The 23,144-nt window shown below is 38.4% G+C and overlaps 1 protein-coding gene across 3 annotated transcripts; it reads right to left on the bottom strand.

Moving 5' to 3' along the window:
• Window positions 1–23,109, bottom strand: LOC104238535 (KH domain-containing protein At4g18375-like). Of its 3 annotated transcripts, XM_070156056.1 has the most exons (9): window positions 22,955–23,106; window positions 19,757–19,859; window positions 18,639–19,365; window positions 17,317–17,790; window positions 16,995–17,240; window positions 16,633–16,845; window positions 15,232–15,284; window positions 15,056–15,146; window positions 1–718 (listed from the first exon to the last, which is right to left on the bottom strand). In XM_070156056.1, exons 3-9 carry the CDS (start codon window positions 19,269–19,271, stop codon window positions 305–307), a joined length of 2,124 nt encoding a protein of 707 aa, XP_070012157.1. In that variant the 5' UTR covers window positions 19,272–19,365; window positions 19,757–19,859; window positions 22,955–23,106; the 3' UTR covers window positions 1–304. The 3 variants fall into 3 exon arrangements, with proteins under 3 accessions (XP_070012157.1, XP_070012156.1, XP_070012158.1); XM_070156055.1 differs by lacking the exon at window positions 19,757–19,859 and having other exon boundaries at window positions 22,955–23,109; XM_070156057.1 differs by lacking the exons at window positions 19,757–19,859; window positions 22,955–23,106 and adding an exon at window positions 22,829–22,843.
• Window positions 23,110–23,144: the final 35 nt, after the last annotated feature.

Genomic DNA, 23,144 nt, shown 5'->3' on the forward strand with positions numbered 1-23,144 from the left:
TTAAAAAGAAATCTGAATAAGGGAGTTAAGTGTATTAACGTAAGCCACAAGTTAAATGTTACAGAGGAAAACTGACGCGAGATCTCTGAAAATTTGCCAAACATTTAACTACTTAACCTCTCCAACCATAATACGCTACTCAACCAATGCACTAGGGGGTGGGGTAAAGTTCCATAGAATGCAAGCAGTTAAATTACTTTTAGTAACACTTTCAGAAACAAGTATAGCACAACATGAGATTAAATTAGGGTACAAGAGTGACTAAAACCTGCCATAAGTATTTTGCGGAACTTAGTATCTAGCATCAATAATGGTAGGAACCTTGTGCAGTCATGTTCTGGTATGACGGCGGCTGCTGATACTGCTGCTGCTGCTGCTGTGAGTTCATGCTCTGATATGGAGCTTGATGAGGATTATAGTTTTGGTAAGGCAATTGGGAAGGACTACCACTAGGGTAGCCACTTTTAGCTGTAGAACTTTGATAGGCACTTTGTTGAGCAGGATAACTCTGGTGGTAAGCGCCTTGCTGAATATTGCTGCTCTGTCCAGCAGGAGACTCGTATCCTTGAAAAGTAGGGCGGCCTGCATTCAAATTCCCTGAAGACCCAGGAAAAACATTGTGCCCAGCATTCGTATAATCCGAAGTCCCCCGAATATCATCAATAAATCCAGGATTGATAGAACGAGGATCCTGAAATCTTGCCCTACTTCCAGCAACCTGTGATTTATAGCAAGGATAATTAGCAGTAAGAACCACATGAAGTGGAAATATCTCATGTGATTAATCGATGTGGAACAACATCTCCTCAATAAACAATCCACTTCCATCGATGTGGATTAATCGGTATGAATAATAACTTGTGATTTTAAGTTCTTGTGTCTTTATACCCCTGTTAATTCTCTTTCAATAATTTAACACGTAACCCACTTTATAGCCTTTCTACTGAAACTTTATTGGAAATGCATAGTAGAATGCAAGATATTTTTTGACAAGTGGGAAATAACCAAGTGAAAGGATCCTCTACCTCTAACCTTGATGTTGGCTGTTAGAGCTGCTAAGGTAGCAAAGTGGACAAAAGTCAGTTCTCCTTGGCAAGGGTTTTAGGAGGAGTGATGGGTAGGGTGGGTCGGATTGGATTATGAAAACTTCAGTTTTTGATTTTTAATTTTCGGATTTAAGAAATTAAAATCCAAATCCAAACCACATAAGCTCAGATTCATTTGATGCTTTAAAGTACGGCTTCAAATTATTCGGATTGGTTATTTTGGATTTTCAGTGCCTTAATAATTCCTCACTGATAACTGTAAGTACAAATGCAAACCACCCAAAGGTATGACCTAGTGGTCAAGGAAGTGGGTGAGAATCATGAGATCTAAGGTTCAAATCCTAGTGGACGCAAAAACACTAGGTGATTTCTTTCCATCTATCCAAGCCTTGGTGGATAGAGTTACCTGGTACTTGTTGTTGGCAGAAGGTCAGATATCCCATGAAATTAGTCGAGGTGAGCGCAAGCGAAACCCGGATACCACAATTCTTAAAAAAAGGTACAAATGCAAACCCTTGATATAAGGAAAAGTATTACAATAAGAAAAATAAAAATAAAGTAATATATCATTAGGATTTTAGGCATTAAATGCCCGTTCAACCATGAAACCTTTGAAATATGCCAATGATCAGCTTGAATTTGTTTACAATAGCAGCAAATGAGTCGCTAAGGGGTCGTATGGTTGGAAAGAAATTATCCCAGGATTAATTATTCTGTGATTAGTTATTCCACCCTTCTATGGGGATAAAAAATACTACAATCCCGGGATAATTATTCGGGAATAATTATACCACAATTTTATCCCAACCAAACATGAGATAAACTCTTCTTAAATTTAATACCGGGATTAATGATCCCTTATCCCTCCTACCAAACAAGCCTTAATAGATTGGGAGTGCTCCACTTTTTGGAGTGACCAAAAAGTATGTGCGACCAACAAAAGTGGTGCACTTTAGCTATTCACAACAACAACAATATTATCCCACACCGTGGGTCTGGGGAGGGCAGTGTGTACGCAGACCTTACCCTACCTTGTGAGGATAGAAAAGTTGTTTCCAATAGACCCCCGGCTCAGGAAAACATAAACACCACATTAATGAAAACATAGACAAGGGACAACACCAAAAAGTCATATAAAAGTAGAATAAAAACAAGATAGTAGGGCAATCAACAATGAAAGAAAACAACGGCTAGTCATAAAAACCCACTACCAACAGACAGCAAGACTGCGTGCCAATGCTACTAGTATGAACACTCTAGACTACCTACCATACTACCCTAATCCTCGGCACACCTTCCTATCAAGGGTCATGTCTTCAGTCAGCTGAAGTTGCACCATGTCTTGCCTAATCACCTCTCCCTACTTTTTCTTTGGCCTGCCTCTACCTCCTCATAGGCCCTCCAATGTCAATCTCTCACCCCTCCTCACCGGGGCGTCTGTGTTCCTCCTCCTCACATGACCAAACCATCTAAGTCGCGCTTCCCCCATCTTGTCCTCAATAGGGATCACATCCACCTTGTTGCGAATAACCTCATTCCTAATCCTATTTAACCTGATGTGCCCGCACATCCATCTCAACATCCTCAGCTCTGCTACCTTCATCTTCCGGACATAAGTGATCTTGACTGGCCAACACTAAGCCCCATACAACATAGTCGGCATGACCACCACCTTACCTTTAAGTTTCGATGGCACCTTCTTATCACACAAAACATCGGAAGCAAGTCTTTATTTCATCCATCCCGCCCCAATACGATGTGTGACATCTTCATCAATCTCCTCATCTCCCTGAATAATAGACTCAAGGTACTTAAAACTTCCTCTCCTAGAGATGACCTGCGAGACCAGCCTCACCTCCTTTTCCCCTCCCTGAGTCTCACCACGAACTTACACTCCAAGTATCATGTCTTGGTCCTACTCAAATTGAAACCTTTAGACTCCAGGGTCTGCCTCCATACCTTTAACTTCGTGTTCACACCGCACGCGTCTCGTCAATCAATACAATATCATCTTCAAATAGCATGCACCACGGCACATCCCCTTGGATGTGGCGCGTCAGTACGTCCATGACCAGGACCCTATGAAGGGTCGAGAGGTTCTTACTCGGGATGACCTTGCAATCCGTACAAAGACATCTATCGGACTTCCCGCAGAGTAGATAATCAATCTGAGTCTCAACCATCAAACTCCGGAAGGTGGCCAAGTGCTCCATCTTTTTCGGGAAACTCGAGTTTGCTATCACCAAATCAAAAGCTCTAGCAACGTCCAGCGGAGACGTTATAGAATTATAGATTTAGGGGTCGTTTGGTAGGGTGCATAAGAATAATGCTGAATAGGGTGTATTAGTAATGCTGGTATTAATTATGCTGACATATTTCTTATCCATTGTTTGGTATGATGTATTAAAGTATTGCACAATTTCTAAAAGAATTGTTTGTTTACAAAAATGCCCTCAAAACTAGTCCACTCTAACTTTTTAAAAGAAACATATGTTGAGAAATGTTTTTATATGAAAAAGTTTAAAAAAATTGTTTTATTTGTCTACCTATATTGTAAAATAAAATTAAATATTTATTTATAAAAAAGGAAATATGCTAAGTAATTATTTATTTACTAGGGATATAATTTTATTTCTCACTATTTGGATTATTTTGAACTTGCATTAATATACTAACTAGCATATTTTAATCAAGCATAAATTTTGAAGGACAATTTTGTCTTTAACTAAGCTAATGCATGCATTAAAACTCATTGCATTGCTAATACCATTGTTTTCTATGCATCAGTTATGCATAGGATAATACCAAATAGGATGTATAACTAATGCCTGCATAACTAATGCATAGGTTCAAAATGTCTACCAAACAATGTATTATTAATACACAAAACCAATGCATGCATTAACTTATCTAATGCATCCTACCAAACGACCCCTTAGGGTTTTGCCTAAACTATGCCCTCCCCTAGTGATAGGGCATACCATATCAAAATTGATGCAGGTACAACAGAAAAACTTTATTTACCCACCCCCTACCCCTCAAAAAAATCCCCTCCTGTCAAGAAAAAAGATAACCAAATAGTTAAAAAGATTGACTGTCAAAAGAGAAACTGGTTGTGATGTAATAAAGTATTTACTGAAGTAATAAATTTTAAAAATATTTATCTTCAAGAGGAAAAAGAAAATGCACCAAACAAACTAAACTTGCAAGCAAAATCCTAAACTTAGTTACCTAAAAATATTGTGAAGGTCAAATTATTTATCCAAATTGCTTAGAAAGAGAAGAAAGTAAATCTTTTAAAGACATGACCTAGGCTTTCCTTATTCAAAAAAGGATAGCAGGGATGGAAGGGCAGACGCCTTTGGTGTCCCCACCCGTCAAGAATTGGGACCTCACATCACTACCCAATATGCTCTCTCTTGCTTTACTTCATTCATGGTTCGATAAATGGTATCCTAGGCATTATATATTTTCTAAAGCACATACTTTTGTTTTTAAATCCTTTAAAAGCAGTTGATAAATTGAAATATACAGAGATATGAATAATCATGCCACTATCGCCTCTTTCCATACACCAAAGCACACCCCGTGGAAAGGCCTCCAATAAAATTGTCCCTCACAGCGTTACTCCCGCCAAAAAATATATCTTGGTGCCGTTATTGATGTTTAAAGCAACACATCTTGTGAAAATTTCCGTTTCCGTCATGATCCATTTCCTCAAGTTCAATTCATATGTAGTTCTTACCTTCCCAAAAACAAACCTTCATCCGACCTCCCACATTTAGTCGTCATCACTATCTGCAATAATATGTTCTCTTATGTTCAAATTTCCCCAACTATTCCTGTAAAGATGTCCTATTGAAATATGGACAATGTTTGTATCTCTTGCCCCTAACCATTGCTACAAATGTTAATTTTTTTCCAATCTACCAAGTGGTACTTTTTCTTCCTTTCTTCCCACTCCACAAAAATTCTTTCATCATCCTTTGGGCATGTTTTGAAAAGGATTAATTTCAACAATGTCATTTTTTACTTTTTATTTAGTAATGGTGATATCTAGGCACCTGCGTGCACCTTCACTAAATCACACTGTATCTGCTACTTCTTAAAAACATAGGTAACGTATAATTCTATCTACTAAGACACAGACAAATGGGAAGAAATTACTTAACCATTTTTTCTTCGCTCGGTTAGGATTTGAACTCTGGTCTACCATGGTTCATTCCAGCTTCATTAACCACTAGGTCATATCCTAGGGTGCAATGGTGATAAGTATGAAAAAATTATTTTGTGCCTCACACAACTGACACTAAATGTGTGAGGCTTCTTTTTGTCTCACAAGTTGGTGGACCATAAGTTTGTGGATCGAAAAATGTAAGTGTGAGAAGGCACGGGAGAAAATATGATATATTGATATTGTGTGTGATGCAATACAAGAGGTGCTATTTATAGTTACTCTATACAAAGGGGATACTACTCCTATTCCAATGTGGGACAATTACATAGCTATCTCTAACATTTACATAGCTATCTCTAACACTCCCCCTCAAGCCGGAGCATATAAATCATATGTACCGAGCTTGTTACATATATAATCAATGCGAGGACTAGTGAGGGACTTGGTGAAAATATCTGCAAGTTGATCATTCGATCTCACAAACTTCGTAGTAATATCTCCTGAGAGTATCTTTTCTCTGACGAAGTGACAATCAATCTCAATGTGTTTAGTTCTCTCATGAAACACCGGATTTGATGCAATATGAAGTGCAGCTTGATTATCGCACACAAGTTCCATCCGACTGATTTCACCAAATTTCAACTCCTTGAGCAATTGTTTGGTCCAGACTAGTTCACATGTTGCCATAGCCATTGCTCGGTATTCTGCTTCTGCACTAGACCGAGCAACTACATTCTGTTTCTTACTTTTCCAGGACACCAAATTTCCTCCTACTAAAACACAATATCCAGACGTAGAACGTCTATCAGAAGGTGATCCTGCCCAATCAGCATCCGAGTACCCAACGATCTGCTCATGACCTCGATCCTCAAACAGTAATCCTTTACCTGGAGCCGATTTTATATACCGGATAATGCGGACAACTGCATCCCAATGACTATCACAGGGAGAATTCATAAACTGACTTACAACACTCACAGGATAAGAAATGTCGGGCCTAGTCACTGTGAGATAATTTAATTTACCAACCAGCCGCCTATAGCTTGCAGGATCGCTAAGCGGCTCCCCCTGTCCAGGCAGAAGTTTAGAATTCGGATCCATCGGCGTGTCAACAGGTCTGCAACCTGTCATCCCTGTTTCCTCAAGAATGTCTAACACATATTTCCTTTGAGAAATGACAATACCTGAGCTAGATTGAGCAACCTCAATTCCTAGAAAGTACTTCAATCTGCCTAGATCCTTAGTTTGAAAGTGCTGGAAGAGATGTTGCTTCAGATTAGTAATACCATCCTGATCATTGCCCGTAATAACAATATCATCAACATAGACTACCAGATAAATACATAGACTTGAAGCAGAGTGGCAATAAAACACAGAGTGATCAGCTTCACTACGAGTCATGCCAAACTCCTGGATAACCGTGCTGAACTTACCAAACCAGGCTCGAGGAGACTGCTTTAGACCATAAAGTGACCGACGCAAGCGACATACAAGGCCACGAGACTCCCCCTGAGCAATAAAACCAGGTGGTTGCTCCATATAAACCTCATCCTCAAGATCACCATGAAGAAAGGCATTCTTAATGTCCAACTGATAGAGGGGCCAATGACGAACTGCAGCCATCGATAGAAAAAGGCGAACTGATGCCACTTTAGCCACTGGAGAGAAGTCACTATAATCTAGCCCAAATATTTGAGTGTATCCTTTGGCAACAAGACGTGCCTTAAGTCGATCAATCTGGCCATCGGGACCAACTTTGACTGCATAAACCCAACGACAACCAACGGTAGATTTACCTGAAGGAAGAGGAACAAGCTCCCATGTACCACTTGTATGTAAAGCAGACATCTCGTCACTCATAGCCTGTCGCCATCCTGGATGAGACAATGCTTCACCTGTAGACTTAGGGATGGAAACCGAGGACAATGAAGATATAAAAGCATAATGGGGAGATGACAGACGATGATAACTCAAACCAACATAATGAGGATTAGGGTTTAGTGTGGTCCGTATACCTTTTCGAAGTGCAATCGGTGTACTAGGAGCAGGATCCGCAGTAGGAGCCGTGTCAGGTGCAGGACGAGAACCAGATGGGCCTGATGTAGGGCGCGAACGACGATGATAAGTCAAGAGTGGTGTTCCTGTGGCTGGGGAACTAGGAGGGATAACACTGGACTCCTCAAAAGTTGGTATGGGTGAAACCTCTGTGGTTGAAGGTGGATGAGGATTACTAAACTCCTCAAAAGTCGGTATAGGTAAGACCTCAGATATGTCATGGTGGTCAGCAGAAGTGACATCAGTTGTGAAGAAAGGTTTAGACTCGAAAAATGTGACGTCAGCTGACATAAGGTACCTATGAAGATCAGGTGAATAACAACGATATCCCTTCTGAACACGAGAATAACCAAGGAAGACACACTTGAGAGCACGAGGAGCTAACTTATCTTTCCCCGGGGCTAAGTTATGAACAAAACATGTGCTCCCAAAAACCCGAGGTGGAAGAGGGTATAAGGCTGACTGGGGAAACAATATTGAATGTGGAATCTGACCCTTGATGGGAGATGAAGGCATCCTATTAATCAAATAACAAGCTGTGAGAACTGCATCGCCCCAAAAACGCAGCGGAACACGAGACTCAATTAGAAGTGTGCGAGCAGTCTCAATAAGGTGCCTATTCTTTCTTTCTGCAACCCCATTTTGCTGAGGGGTATAAGGACAAGATGTCTGATGAATAATTCCATGAGAAGACATAAACTGCTGAAACTGAGAAGATACATATTCTAAGGCATTATCACTGCGAAAAATGCGGATAGAGACACCAAATTGGTTTTTGATTTCAGCACAAAAACTCTGGAATATAGAGAATAACTCAGAACGATCTTTCATTAAGAAAAGCCAAGTACATCTTGAGTAATCATCAATAAAGCTAACAAAATAACGAAATCCCAAGGTTGAACTGACTCTACTAGGACCCCATATATCAGAATGAACCAAGGAGAAAACAGACTCTGCATGACTCTCAACACTACGCGTAAAGGAAGCTCGGGTATGTTTCCCAAGCTGACACGACTCACAATCTAATCTAGACAAACTGGATAAACTAGGCACCATCTTTTGAAGTTTGGATAAACTCGGATGTCCTAAACGTCTGTGGATTAGATCTGGAGGATCTGTAACTAGACATGTTGTGGAAGGACTGAGCGAGTTAAGGTAGTAAAGACCTTCTGATTCACGACCTGTACCAATTGTCCGTCCCGTACTGCGGTCCTGCATAATAAAAGAATCATCAATAAAATATATACCACAATTGAGGGCACGAGTCAAACGACTAACAGATGCAAGACTAAAAGGACAACCAGGAACATAAAGAACGGAATCTAGGGTGATAGAAGACAATGGGTTGGCTTGTCCAACTCCTTGTGCCTTAGTTTGACATCCATTGGCTAAAGTAACAGTAGGAAGAGACTGTGAATATACAATATTCGACAAAAGTGATTTATTACCAGAGATATGATCAGAAGCGCCTGAGTCCATGACCCATGGTCCAAGAGTACTAGACTGGGAAACACAAGCAAAAGAATTACCAGCAATAGGAGTGTCAGTCTGGGCAACTGAGGCTACTTGTGGAGATGTTTGCTTACTTGCTCGATACTGAAGGAGCTCATTATATTCTTCTTTAGATACAGAAAAGCCCTGGTTACCTGTAGTCTCGCTCTGAGCAACGTAGGCATTTTTGGGTGGACGGCCATTTAAGGAATAACACATTTCGCGAGTGTGTCCAAGTTTGTGACAATAAGAACACTTGGGTCTAGATCTCCCAAAACGACCGCCTCCTCGTCTATTCTCCATAGCTTGAGATGCCCGAACATCCACTGTCTGGGATGCAAGAACAGAGGAATCAAGTATATATGATGAAATCACTGGGTGACTTGGTGCTGCAGCAAGGCGAAGTAATCGAGAGAATAATTCATCAACTGTAGGGACAGTCGGACTCGCCAAAATCTGGTCTCGTACTGAATCAAGATCATGAGGAAGTCCAGCGAGTGTAAGAACTAGAAACATTTTCTGTCGCTGCTCTTGTTGTTTTGACACACTAGCAGAAACTGACATCAATGTCTCAAATTCCTCCATGACTGCCTGTACCTGACCCAAGTAAGTAGACATATCTAATTCTTGCTTCTTTAAGTTTGTCATCCGTGATATCACATCATAGAAGCGAGATATATCATTAGTGTATAACGTACGAGCCTTTGCCCAAACCAAATAACATGTCTGGAATGGCCGAAACAAAGGCATCAACTTAGAATCAATAGAACGCCACAAGATGCTACATAATTGAGCATCAATTTTTGCCCAAAGCGCTATCGCCTTTTCATCTCCTTCGCTAGACTGTTTAATCAGATGATCTTGCACACCTTGACCTTTACACCACAACTCGACAGATGAAGCCCAAGCTAAGTAGTTTGAACCTCCCATTAAAGGTTCCGAGGTAATCATAACATTAGAGTTTCCAGAACTCATGCTTTTAGACCCAAAAACATCAATTCCCAAAGACATCTTGTAAATTATTACCAAATAAGAGAAATAATCAACTGTAATCCACTGAAAATAGAGTAAGGAACACTGAACCAGAATAGTAAACTACTGTAGCAGTTGGAAAGTTACTGTTGCAGCCGGAAAATATTCAAAGTGGTCGGAATGAAATAAAAACAGTAGGGGTAGGATCGGAATTACCAGAAGACCCAACTGTTCTGAAGGAACTTTTTCAAAAAATGGCCGGAAGTCAACTTTTTGAAATCACTATTCACGCCGGAAAAATAAAAAAAATGGTCGGAATTTGGTGTAACCTGGATGGGTAGGCTCGGAATTGCAAGGGAAACAATCTGTCCTGAAGAGTCATCGCCAAAAAATGGCCGGAAGATGGCCCACGCAACGTTGGAACTTCGCCGGAAAATTTTCTTTAGACAGCTACAGTACCGCCGGAGATTTTCACTGGGATTTGGTCGCCGGACAGTGACTACTCTTGTGGTAGTGTTGGATTTTGTGCACAACACTGACCGAGACAAAGCAGACGCAAAACAACTTTGAAAGTCGCCGGAAAAAAAGGGTTCCGGTGACTGATTTTACTTCCCGGAATCGCTGGAATTTATGCACAGCGATAAATCTCTCACGATAGCTCTGATACCATGTGAGAAGGCACGGGAGAAAATATGATATATTGATATTGTGTGTGATGCAATACAAGAGGTGCTATTTATAGCTACTCTATACAAAGGGGATACTACTCCTATTCCAATGTGGGACAATTACATAGCTATCTCTAACATTAAGGTTTAGGTCCACCAACTTATGAGACAAAAAGAAGACTCGCACAACTAGTTTTAGTTGTATGAGGCACAAAATAAATCTTTTCGATAAGAATCGTCTTTTCTAACAATTAGATATGAAATGTGTATCCCTCTTTCCAGGTATGTTCAAAATCCATCCTCTCAAGCAAATGTATCAAAAAAATTCACAATTGCAATAAGCATGAGCCCAACTTACACAAATTCCCAATTGCTTTTAACCTCCTCGATAGGAACATAAGCAATTACTTAATAGACTCCTTTTTTTAAAAGCAACAATATTTTATAGACATTCTCTACCAAACTAACAGAGCAAGACTCTTTATAACTCTTTGGCCCCATTCTTCCAATAGAGCAAAATGAAAATGAGCTAAAACTCTTCTAAAAAGTACCATTCATGAAAATAATGGATACAAAGACTCTTTATATCCTTGGCCCCAATCTTCCAAATGGGCAAACTGAAATGCGTATAACCTTTCTCAAAAGTACCATACATAAAAAATAATGAGCGCGTCCTATCACATCATTCTCCATTAATTCCCAGAAACAAAGGAAGAAGACCAACATAAACCCATAACAACCCAGAACCTTATTGCCCTCGCTAGTCCCTCCATCAACTCTTTTCTTTATCAAAGGTCTATCAAATGCTACGCTTTCATCCCTACTAATCCTCATGTTACTTTATCCAAGGTTGGCCTCTAATTCTCCTCCTCACAAAATTGCTTGGTAATGACTGACTACTCAATCGTTGAGTTCCCATTCCTTGAAGTTATATATTACTCCCTCCGTTTCAATTTATATGACACACTTTACTTACTAATCTGTTTCAAAAAGAATGATACATTTCTATATTTGGAAACAATTTAACATTAAACTTTTTATTTTTACCCATTTTTCCCTTAATGAGAAGCTTTTACAGCCACACAAATATCATAGCCCCACAAAGCTTTTAGGACCACAAGATTCAAAAATCTTTTTTTTCCTTAAACTCCATGCAAAATCAACCTACCTCATATAAATTGAAACGGAGTACGAATTTTTTGTTCCTGAACTTTTATCTTCAAGGTGCATTAGGAAGAATATCACTCAGTTAATTTTTGTCCTTCCAATTCCTCCCTTATGAGCTTTCTCCCCAAAAGTGCCCTCCCATCTCTTTTCCTTCCAACAATGCTTTGTTAGTCTCTAATATCCTGAAACCTCATGTTTACATCTCCTTGGGAAATGCATATGCCAAGATTTTCAGTTTATGTAAATGTTAAAGATTGATGGATATTTATTCTATGCTCTATAAAAGACTTATTATATTAACTATACATTTTAAGTATTTTTCTTATTTGGGTAATTGTTCATACTAACTCATATACATTCAACTCAATCATAATAAATCAAACCAAGCTCATCTTAACCATCTTTGCATGCGTTAATAAGTAAATTAATTATGGCTAGAAACCCAGCTCCGGTTAAGTCTCACATCATGAGAGTATACTTTCTCAACCAGATTTTCAGCACTACTATTAGCGACATCCTAGGGCGTCAACTAAAGATATTAAGCTCATTCACGTGATTTTCCTTCGTTGATCCATCGACTCCTGAAGGTGGATGCATCAACCAAGGCCGTTATAAGAGGCACACTAACAACATTAAATATAAAGAAATGCTATTAATCAATGACGTAAACACAATACATAAGAAAATCAAGATGAACAATGAGCTTATGGGTCATAGTGTAAGGAATGGCATAAAGAAATAAATCTAAAGAAGCAATAGGTCTTACCTTTCATAAATACATCAATTTAAACTTACCTACTCATTTTCTAGTTTACGCCTTATTGCACTTTACAAGTTCTAGACTTAAAGAAGCAATAGACTGAAATATTCATCATCTATTTTATGATGCTGAAATGGATAAAACATGAGTACGGACATGGATCTGTCAAATATTCCTACAGTGTAATGTTCTCTTAGTGAATTATTTTTAAAGCAAATTCTGTAGACGTGTTTTTTCTTTTTATTTATTGGCCTACCATATATGTGAATTACTCATGATCGGATTGAGTCGTATAAATGCAGCGGTAAGGAATTTTGAGGCATTGTGTTTTCAAAATCTTTTTAGCACTTTCTTAATTTAGAAAGAAACCTAGCCAAATTACCACATAATGATACCGATGAATTTGCTTTCTTGAAAAGTTGAGTAGAGCAGAATTTAAGTATGGTATTGATTAATATACATAGCTTTTTTTTACCGGGATAACAATGAGAGGATAAGCACCTTGAAAGAAGTTGCTCATGTTTCCGGTCTTGACCAGGCTAACTATAACTATGAAATATTATTACTAAAGTTGGGTAACTACATAAAAGGAGCAAAGGTGTTGCAGAGATTACTGAACCGACCATATGGTTTAGCCATATGGATGATATGTCGAGGGGCCCTTGGGCCTAAGGGAATAGATTGTAGCTGGGTACAAATACGCCGAGAAGCTCTTAGCAGGATGCTTGGTCCAGGCAATTTACACAAAGTACCTCAAACTAGGCTTCGCAATTCTACAGGTCGAAATCGTTTAATTCCCAAAGTTCTTGTACATGGCATTAGAGACGTGAACATAACTTGTGCTTAATGTATAACATATGTTGAAACAACAATAATTAGATCATCTCTAGATGCATGAGAAGATAATTAAGATGATTAGTTTGAAAAACAAATGATGCAATCCTCCGTGTTTTTGGCTAGTGAAGAGGCCAAGCTAGCTAATATTAATATTGTCATGAGCTCAGTTCCACTTTATTTTGTTATTGCTTCGTTAATGGCAAATAAAGCAGGAACAAGTTTTCCTAGAAATGTTTTGTCTAGTGTTTGCAATATTTTGGCTAAGACTTGGTAATCTGAGCATCCTAAGAGATGCTCCTATGATTGTGTAATGACTATATCAGGTACGTAATAGTCGTAAACAACTGCTTCTACAAAATTATAGTCTATACCAAACAATATTTGTATAGGGAAGAGAATATGACAATTGATTATGTAAAATTTAGTAATACAGTTGATTACATAATGGATAGCTAAACCAGAAAGACGTTTAATGATTACAGTATAATATATTAAAACAAAAGACTAAAGTCATTATACAACTACAGAAGCATCACTTAGAATGCTCAAAATACCAAGTCTAGCAAAAAACTACAAACACTAGTGGAAATGTTCTAGGAAAAACATGACAATATTAGTAGTAGCTAGCTTGTCAGCGTCACTAGCCAAAAACACGAAGGGTTGCATCAATTTTGTTCAAAGTTCAAACTAATCATCAAAATTATCTTCTCATACATCCAACTCATTAAGGCATGCAAAAAGGGTTAAGATAAGCTTGGTCTGGTTTGTGTATTGTAGTAGAGCTGAATACAATGGAATAAAACTCTATCATAATAAATTTTTTTAAAGACAACAAATATGTTACTCTATCTGTCCCAATTTATGTGGCAGCATTTGACTAGGCACGGAGTTTAAGAAAGAAAAGAGAACTTTTTAAACTTGTGGTCTAAACAAGCAATAAAAATTTGTAAGGTTGTAAATTATCTCATTAAGGGTAAAATGAATTAAAATTAAATTGTTTCTAAATAAGTATGACATTCCTTTTGGGATTGACTAAAAAGAAAGAGTGCCAAATAAATTAGGACGGAGGGAGTATCTCTTATGAGTAATAGTTACTCCCTCCATTTCAATTTGTGTGATGTAGTTTGATTCAGCACGGAGTTTAAGAAAAGAAGGAAGACTTTTGAAACTTGTGGTGTTAAAAGCTTAAGGATAAAAACTTTTGTGGGGCTTTCAGTTTGTGTGGCTATAAAAAAAACCTTCTAATTAAGGGTAAAATGAAAAGTATAAAGTTAACTTGTTTCCAAATATAAAAATGTGCCATTCTCTTTTGGAACGGACTAATAAGGAAAGTGTATCGCATAAATTGATATGTAGAGAGTACAAGGCTTTCTAACATAACACCATGAATCAAAATATGATTATCACTAACAGGAATATCATTACAAACAACTGTTATGCATGTATAAAGATCATAATACATATAGCAGAATACAAAAAGACAACAATAAAGAAAAAAAGAACTAAGCTATTTAGAAATAAATCTACCATAAGATAAATCAAACACATATGACATACAACATTTTAAAGAATCAAAGCTGGAATATGAAAATAAATGTAAAAGACATGTGATTTTTTTCTATTTATCTGTAGCATGTCCCAAATATATTATAACATAAAAATGGAGAACATGAGAGATTTATAATTCTGTATCGTAAAAAGGAAAAGGAGGAATTAGAACAAAAATATCCAGCAAGTCACTCAATAGGTCTATTATAACTCCAATGGAGGGAATAACGCAAGGTAAGAGTCTTCTATCTAGTTGGAAATAAAATGGATAGAACGAGACAAAAAGAATAACTCACAAAACCGCCTCTTTGTAGCTCTAGGCAGAGTAATTTACCTCATTAATGTTGTACCCTCCTGTCCTTTTTGCAGAGCCAAAAGAATGGTCTGGAAACTTCACCTCCAGGGGACTACTGATACTTGAGTATCTAGAGTTCACAATGGTGATCAGATGAACTACAACAGAAAAAGCAAGGAAAAAAGAACTAATTCAGCAATGGGTACTGGTAGTACCTAGTGGCAATGGGAAGATCTGGATAACTCGGATGGTCATATTGAACAGCACCCTACAGAGAGAATGTGACACTTCTTTAGTCAACTGGTCCAACTGAAAAGACCATGGCAGCAAATGGTTTCCATAACCCAGAATAGTGTGACAAGTCACTCATTCAACCCAAATATATGTTCAAGAAGAAATTACAATCAATTCACCACCTTCCTTATAGGGCTATTAGTTTTGGTCAAAATACAAAAATGTTTTCAAGACCCTAAAAGCAAAAGCAACAGATGTTTTCTGAATAGTTTGATCTGTTTCAGTAGTGTGACAGTATGCTTCACATCAAACAAAATCGCAAAGAGCAAAACTATCAATATTTAAATTAATTACTATAATTGTAGTTTGCAGAGAATAATCACTGATCTTATTTTACTTAAGGAGCTCCCCTTGTAGTACCCAGAACCACTTCAATAAGAAGAGTATTCTCTTTTCAATTTCTCTTCGTCTTTCACATGGTATTAGAGCCTATACGATTTTTCTAGAAACTCAAATAGCTTTCTCTACAGGTGGGAGGCCTTCCACCTGCCTGGTGACCTGGTCGGTGTTTTGTTTTCTTTATTTCTTTCTTTCCGGTGACTGGCGCATCCTCTTTACAGCAACAGTCACCTCCTTTCTCAAGCATCCAACGCCTCCTCTTTAGCAACTAGCACCTTTCCTCTCTTCTTTGGGTGCGGTGCCACTCTCTTTCCGAAATCAATTCTAGTGGCGATGTGCATCTTTCCAGCAATTGTCTTGGAAATAGCTTTTTAGCAGCATTTTGCAGGCTGGGGTGGGGGTAGGGTAACAAAATCAATTTAGCAGCATGGTCATCCATGGTCACCTACTGTCCCAACTCCCACATATCTCACGCTTTGCCAAATTGAGATCCATAAGGTCTAACCCCCACACCCCACCATATTGTGTGAACTAGTGTACAGAGGATATTCAACTTTACCATCAATGATGCCCCTAATAGACACCAATAGTTGTTATCTATTCCTTTATAAGAGTCGGACAGAAATGGGGCATAAGAACATTTAAAAAGCTTCCCTACATAGGCACTCTAATGTACAATTCCAGTAAATTCATTTTGAGTACAGGATCGGTGCCTCATACCACCACAACATCTCCACCCTTTAAATGATTAGATGATGCATTCTGCAGGTCATATGGTAGTGCAATATTGCTACGACTTTGTGTTCTCCTATTGTAAATGATCCTAGTAAAGGGTTTACAACAAACATATCGCACTACTCCTAACACCAAATATAAACAATCAGAAATGAAGGTATGAACTGGTCCAAGCGCCGCAGTTATTCGGAAAAAAATAAAGGTACAAACTCCAGTAGAAGCAACATTAGCAAGATGATCTTCCATACCTTCAAATGATCATATCTTCTAGAGCTGCCAGCTTCCATCACACCTGAACGTTGTGGATCTCCACTTCGGAAATCCTCTGAAGGACCAAATCCAGAAAGTGGCCTAACAGGAGCAGATTCCGCCTTGCTATTTACATCCCTAAGGGATCTTGCTCTAAGCCTAGAAGCAATCTCAACCAAGGCATCTTTTGCAACACCAAAGCTTCCAGATATCTGAATAAATAGAACTTCAATTATTTTGAGATTGAAATTTCTCACAAGATAGTGGAAACAACAGTACCGACATGCACAAGAAAACTGAAACTAGGACATATATGAACCGGAAGTGACTAGTCTAAACTTGCAGACTACAGATAAATCACCTGCACAAGCTCTTCATCTGCAGATGCGCATCTGGGTTTATCATCCTTGGAAATAACACGAATATCTGCTTGTGTCCTTCTCCTCATCTCATTGATAACCTGTCCTCCTTGACCAAGAATGCATCCAACCTTATTTGAGGGAACAAGAAGCCTTGTAGTGATAATTCCTTTGTCAGAAAATTCACTTGTTTTACTTTGAAGTTGAAGAATGGCATCAATAGTTTGTGATCTGGGATCCCACAGAGACTGGAAGGAAAAAAATGGCTTGGTGACATGCTCATGAGGATGCTAATATTATGAATTCTTCAATGAGATACATTACCTCCAAAGAGGAGACTTGAATAACTCTTTCATCAGATTCGGGTACGACATCCTCAACATGTATACTTGCTCCCGTTTCCTGCTGCAGTTGTTTTACATTGAAGCCCCCCTTGCCTATAACGCCACCAATTTTCGCAGCTGAACACAGAATTTTCATGGTGAAATCACTTGGAGCTTCACCAGCACAAGGGGGAGGATCATAATCAAAATCTGGACGACCAAATCCAGAAAGCTGGTTCCTATACCCTCCCACCCCTAACACAGGCCGCATACCATTTAAATTAGATCTACTTCGAGACCACATTGATTTTCCTGGAGGAATCATATTTTCCACAGGAGTACCAGGGGGGTGAAAACCTTGAGCACCATGTACCATGGGAAAACTCGAGGGAGGTTTGTCTTTGCGTGGATTCTGATGCAACAGAGTTGATACTTCATACAAGGCTTTTCTTACCAAAGCAGGTTTACCTGATATCTGAAAAACCCTAGCAATATTGAAAATTCTTTTGACATGATATGGCCCAAAAGAGACACTTAATATGTAACTCCTAAATTATCAGCAAGAAAAATAACTAAAATAAGATACTCATTAAACAAAGTAGTGCGGGACATGATTGTATCCTAAAAAAGGTAATTACCACCATAAAACCAAGAGACATAACAGAATCGAAATCACAAATCCTCTAATCATCTATAGATGTTTCATACAAGAAATAGCATGGATACCCAAACAGACAGACAAACACACAGACACACACACACACACAGAGAGAGACAAACAAAAATTTGGCACGGTTACTAATTGCAAAATTTAGAGCGTAGACATTAACTAAGTGCACAGAAACTTTCAGCTTGTCAAAGGGGCACCTTGTTTTTCAAGATAAAAGATATATGAGGAAACTAGCAGTCAGATAAACATTAGCTACTGGACAGTTGGTCTAGCCTACAAGTCATTGAATAACTAAACATTGGTGGATTATAAAAAGACATTCTAGGACTAAGGAATCAGGACTGGTAGTAGATGCTTGAAGATAAGCAGAAGATATTCTAGGACTAAGGAATCAAGACTAGTAGATGCTTGAAGATAAGCATAGGACCAAAAAAACATACAACAGGGCAAGAACATAATGTAACTGCTGCATGCAGAGCTAAGATCAGTACAGATGAACAATTAGTTTAAGTGTTTAACAGTACTCTTCCCCTTTCGCCTCTGCATTATCATACTCTCCGAGTAACGAAAGCTCATTTCAAAGCTCACTCACCTTAAAAATAACAAAGAAACTAAATAAGTTGTGCACCCATATAAAAGAACATGAAACTTACTTGGACCAATTCATCAGTGGTCATAGCACAAACTGGAAGATGCTCAGCAGATTGAACACGAATGCTTGCCCCAGTCTCACTTCGCAATTTCTGAATAACATCGCCTTTTCTTCCTAAAAGGCATCCAACCAAATTGTTTGGAACAAGTAGACGTGTGATGATTACAATTTCATTCTTATCCTCATCTTGTGCTTCATGCAAGTCTTCTTCAACAATCCTATTGTGAACTTTTAACAGAGCATCTTGCGCTGCACAATGTGGCTCCATGCTGCCATTTTCTTCCTTTAATTCTGGATTTCCATTGTTGTTGTCAGTGTTTTGTCTCCTAGCTAGCTTTGTAGAGGGACTAGAGATCAGTATTAGTCTATCATCAGAACCAGGCACACTGTCAGCAACCGTAATCTTTGCTTGAGTTTCCTCTCTCAGGGCTTTGATTATGCTACCACCTTTTCCAATTACACTACCAATTTTTTTGGATTGACAAAGTATACAATAAGTAGTATCTGAACTTCGAGAACTTTCAGATGACCGTTCATGACCAGGATAATTCCCCTTTGCATTTTTAGTGCCTCCCTTCCTCTTGAATTGGGGGTTAGAGCGTTGCTTGAGAAAATTTCTTTTGTATTCGTCCATGACTGGTCGGACTAAATAACTCTCAACAAACGAATCTTTTTATCCCTCGTGTAACTTCTTTCTATTTTAGTAGTTACTCCAATAGGGTTATGACCTGAAAAACGAAAATTGCTTAGCAAGAGACAGAGAGGGAACCAAGTACAAAAATAAACAAGTAAAAGTTCTTATAAGGTATGATTGCATCCAAATTACTGATAGGGTATGAAAGGAGGAAGGAATTTCTGCTAACATGGGAGGGGCTTAAGTTTCAACAATTGGACTAGTGGAAATGAAACAAACACATAATCCTCAGACATTGCAGAGTGCCTTCAGCTCAGTTTTATTTAGAGACCAGCCAGTGCATTGTTCTCATATTTGGTGTTTTACCAGTCCCCATCTCTTTTGCAGTGTAAATAGGCTTATTGATAATCAGAGATTAATGCACCTCAGGTTAAGTTAATGGTACGGGTCCGTGACCAGAGGAATGAATTAACAATTAAACATGCCTTGTAAAATAAGCATACTGCCCCCTTTTCCAAAAGCAAATTAGACAGAAAAGTTCCCATCAAGTATCAAAAGCATCCAATAACATTCAACAACCGGAATCCCCTGAGAAAAGAGAATCAAATAAGAGGTGGATAGTGTAAGATTATGTCTGGCAACAAAAGCGCCTCTAGAGAATCTTCTTCCAGCATAATTGTCAAAAGGTTAACAGCCTAGAGAAGTGGCAAGATATAAAACGTGTGCTTTAATGAAGAATATGCAAATGAAGGAATATATACTATGTGTGTATATATGAGTGTGCGCGTGTGCATGTGTGTGTGCAAACACACATGAAAACTTACACACAGCAATGACAAGTAATTATAACCAGAAAAATAACTATATGACGAAAACACACCACAATGACAAGTAATAATAACCAGAAAAAACAAAAACTACAATTAAGTGAAAACATATTAAGTAAAAGGCCTAATACATGAAATGAAACTCCAACTTGCACACATTTGCAAAACTGGTCCCCTATAACTATATGGACATTTTGGAAAATATTTTGATAAGTTGGAAAAAATAAAAACTACAATTAAGAGAAAATATATTAAGTAAAAGGCCTAATACATGAAATGAAACTCCAACATGCACACATTTGCAATACTGGTCCCCTACTTAAACTTGTTCCAGTTTAGAGCATCGACTTGTTAAAATCCCACATAATAAACACATTTGAAAGAGGGACAAGGGTTTAAAATAGCACATGTTCCTCAATTGTGTTGACGTAGATAACACACAACTTATCGCATAGAACTATTATTGACCTTCACTTCAAAGTTCAAACTCAAATCCATGCATCTTCAAGTGGAGCTATATTTACTTGTTTAAACCCCCACTTATACCACACACATCCACAAATATTCATCTACCAAATAGACTTGCCACCACGGGGTTTCCCACGAGCCCAATTGACGGAACGCTATCTCCAATGAGGATAGAACTGCAAGGTCCTCCTCCTAACTCCTCTTAAAGTAAACAGATATCCCTACAAAATAAAGAAACCTCCTGTTACTTCACACCCTCTTTACTTCACACCCTCTAAACCACCCACTGCACCGGCCACTGCAGCTCCGATGACGATGACTCAAAGCCCACAAACTGTGATAATCGACATTATTTCTCCAAACGTATTCAACACCATACTTAGTGACTTCATAAGTGTTGTACAGCCTTGCCAAATTCTCTTCTTCTTCTTCCTCCAAGGCGACAGAAACTTATCATCGACGACCAAGTTCAGTACTATAAAAAGAGAATGAATTAGAGAGAGGAGGTAGGGTAGAGATTGAATGTGAGCGATGTATAGAGAAACAAAGAATGGAGAAAGTAAAGAGATTTTCTTAGAGAGAGGAGGTGGGTAGAGGTTTACGAGGAGAGGAGGGAGAGGAGAAAGAGGAGAGCAATGGAAGAAAGAAGATAAAGCGAGCTTTTTTTATCACATCCCCACTCCCTAAACGCCTAATTCACATGCCATTAAACCAGCTTAGCCGTTTTCATGTCACATACGTATAGTCAAGTGCCAAAGTTGTTGATGATATGGGATTTTGACAAGTAGATGTGCCACAAGTCCATGTAGGACATTGCATGCAAGTCGGGGTGTAATTTATATTTAGCATTTAAACGGAGGAGGGTAGAGGGGCGGGCCCATCATCCCCGAGTTCCAAAAGCTACGTTTGGCCCAAAGGATTGGCTCCAAAAGCAACTCTCAGTCATAAAAAAAGTGTATTAAGCCTAAATCAAAACTATGTCAGTCAAAGTTCTTTTATTCAATAAAACTATGTATCAAGTTCAAAACCATTTTATCAAGACGAAGTTTGTAACTCAGATTTAATGATTAATTTGGTCACACCACATTTCTAATTTCCGCTCCTAATCACTAGTATGTTCATCCACAATGTTTTCATAATAATTGATATATCACTTTACTAGTTATACCTTTTGGGTAATGTTCCCCTCATGAGTACTGAGACTTATAGCTTAGCGCCTTGGTGCCTACACTAAAACAAATCTACATAGAATTTTAGGGCCTAATCAAGCCTTAACTATGCCTTTAAGAACGGTATATCCCGCGGGTTAGAAGAAAAATTGCACTAGATGGTTATTTGTTCTAGCTCCTAGTATCACAAAAAAACAATTTCTCATTTAACCAAAACTTCATTGAACTCCTTAAGCTGGATCCTCTCGTACGCAATGAAAGATGGAAGTCATATTCTCCAAGCTGCTCTTATGAAACCTAAAGTTATACATTACTATTGAAGTTTGTGACTATCTCATCTAAAAACTTAAGCTATTAGAGAGACCACACATTTAATTACTTATTTATATTGTCTTTATGCGCTCCCTTACGTGCAGGCCTAATTCTTTTTTATGGGCCAAACACATGGAACTTTTTTTATTTTTCCGCTTTTTGGGTAGTGGTGTGATTTGAACCCAGGACCTTTGCCCATTCGGATACTATATTGAAGTGTGTGACCCTCAAGCAGGGGCGGATGTAGGCTTGAATATACGAGTTCAGACTCAATAGTTTTGGCTCAGACCTTGTATATGTGTTAAATGATTCACTAAATTTGTACACAAATTAAATTCAGAACCCGGTTACTAGGACTTGAGGTCGTTGTCCTAGATTCTAAAACCCATAAAGTTCAAATCCTAGATACTCCAGTGTCTAAAAGCTTAAGCAATTAGAGGTAACACACTTTTAATTACTTAAATACAATATGCCTTAACAATATTTAATGATGTTAAAAAGTATAAATTACAGCTTCATCAATGTTGTTTCTACTTCTCCCCCAAGTAGTATGTATTACTTTACCAGTTTCACGACATTGAGAAATTATATTCAACAAAAGAACAATCGTTATGCTCAACAATTCAAGTTATTATATGCGATAAAATAACAGATTCTATGTATTTATAACTGAGAACAACTAGTATTTATTATTCTATTTGGGGGGGGGGGGGGGGAGATTTTGAACTAGGTTTTCAATAGTGTGAAACGAAAGCAAAGTGCATAAAGTCAGATGCTATACCATTTCCGGTACAACTACTGAGAACAACTAGTATTTATTATTCTATTTTGGGGGGGGGGGGGGGATTCGAACTAGGTTTTCAATAGTGCGAAACGAAAGCAAAGTGCATAAAGTCAGATGCTATACCATTTCCGGTACACCGGGAAAGTAGAAGCAGGCCGCGGAGTCGATCGAGGTGAAGCTAAAAAAATGTTGGCAGAGACTATAGGGCTTGTTGGTGTTGTTCACCGGCGGGAGGAATTTTGGATTTATTCCGTCTTTGATTTCAGCAGGACCTAAGGAAAGCCAATTCTGGGCCTGGGCTTCTCTAATAGTT

This window comes from Nicotiana sylvestris, chromosome 9 (assembly GCF_000393655.2).
Source record: "Nicotiana sylvestris chromosome 9, ASM39365v2, whole genome shotgun sequence".
NCBI classification, from domain to species: Eukaryota; Viridiplantae; Streptophyta; class Magnoliopsida; order Solanales; family Solanaceae; genus Nicotiana; species Nicotiana sylvestris.

Bases quoted from the DNA above. Each gene is read 5' to 3' on its own strand.
- LOC104238535 (XM_070156055.1), bottom strand. From the start codon at position 19,271: ATGGACGAATACAAAAGAAATTTTCTCAAGCAACGCTCTAACCCCCAA. The intron at 16,846-16,994 runs GTGATTTATCTG...CTATTTATTCAG, and splicing joins CAGATGAAGAGCTTGTGCAG to ATATCTGGAAGCTTTGGTGT. The intron at 719-15,055 runs GTAAATTACTCT...TATAAATCACAG, and splicing joins GAGGGTACAACATTAATGAG to GTTGCTGGAAGTAGGGCAAG.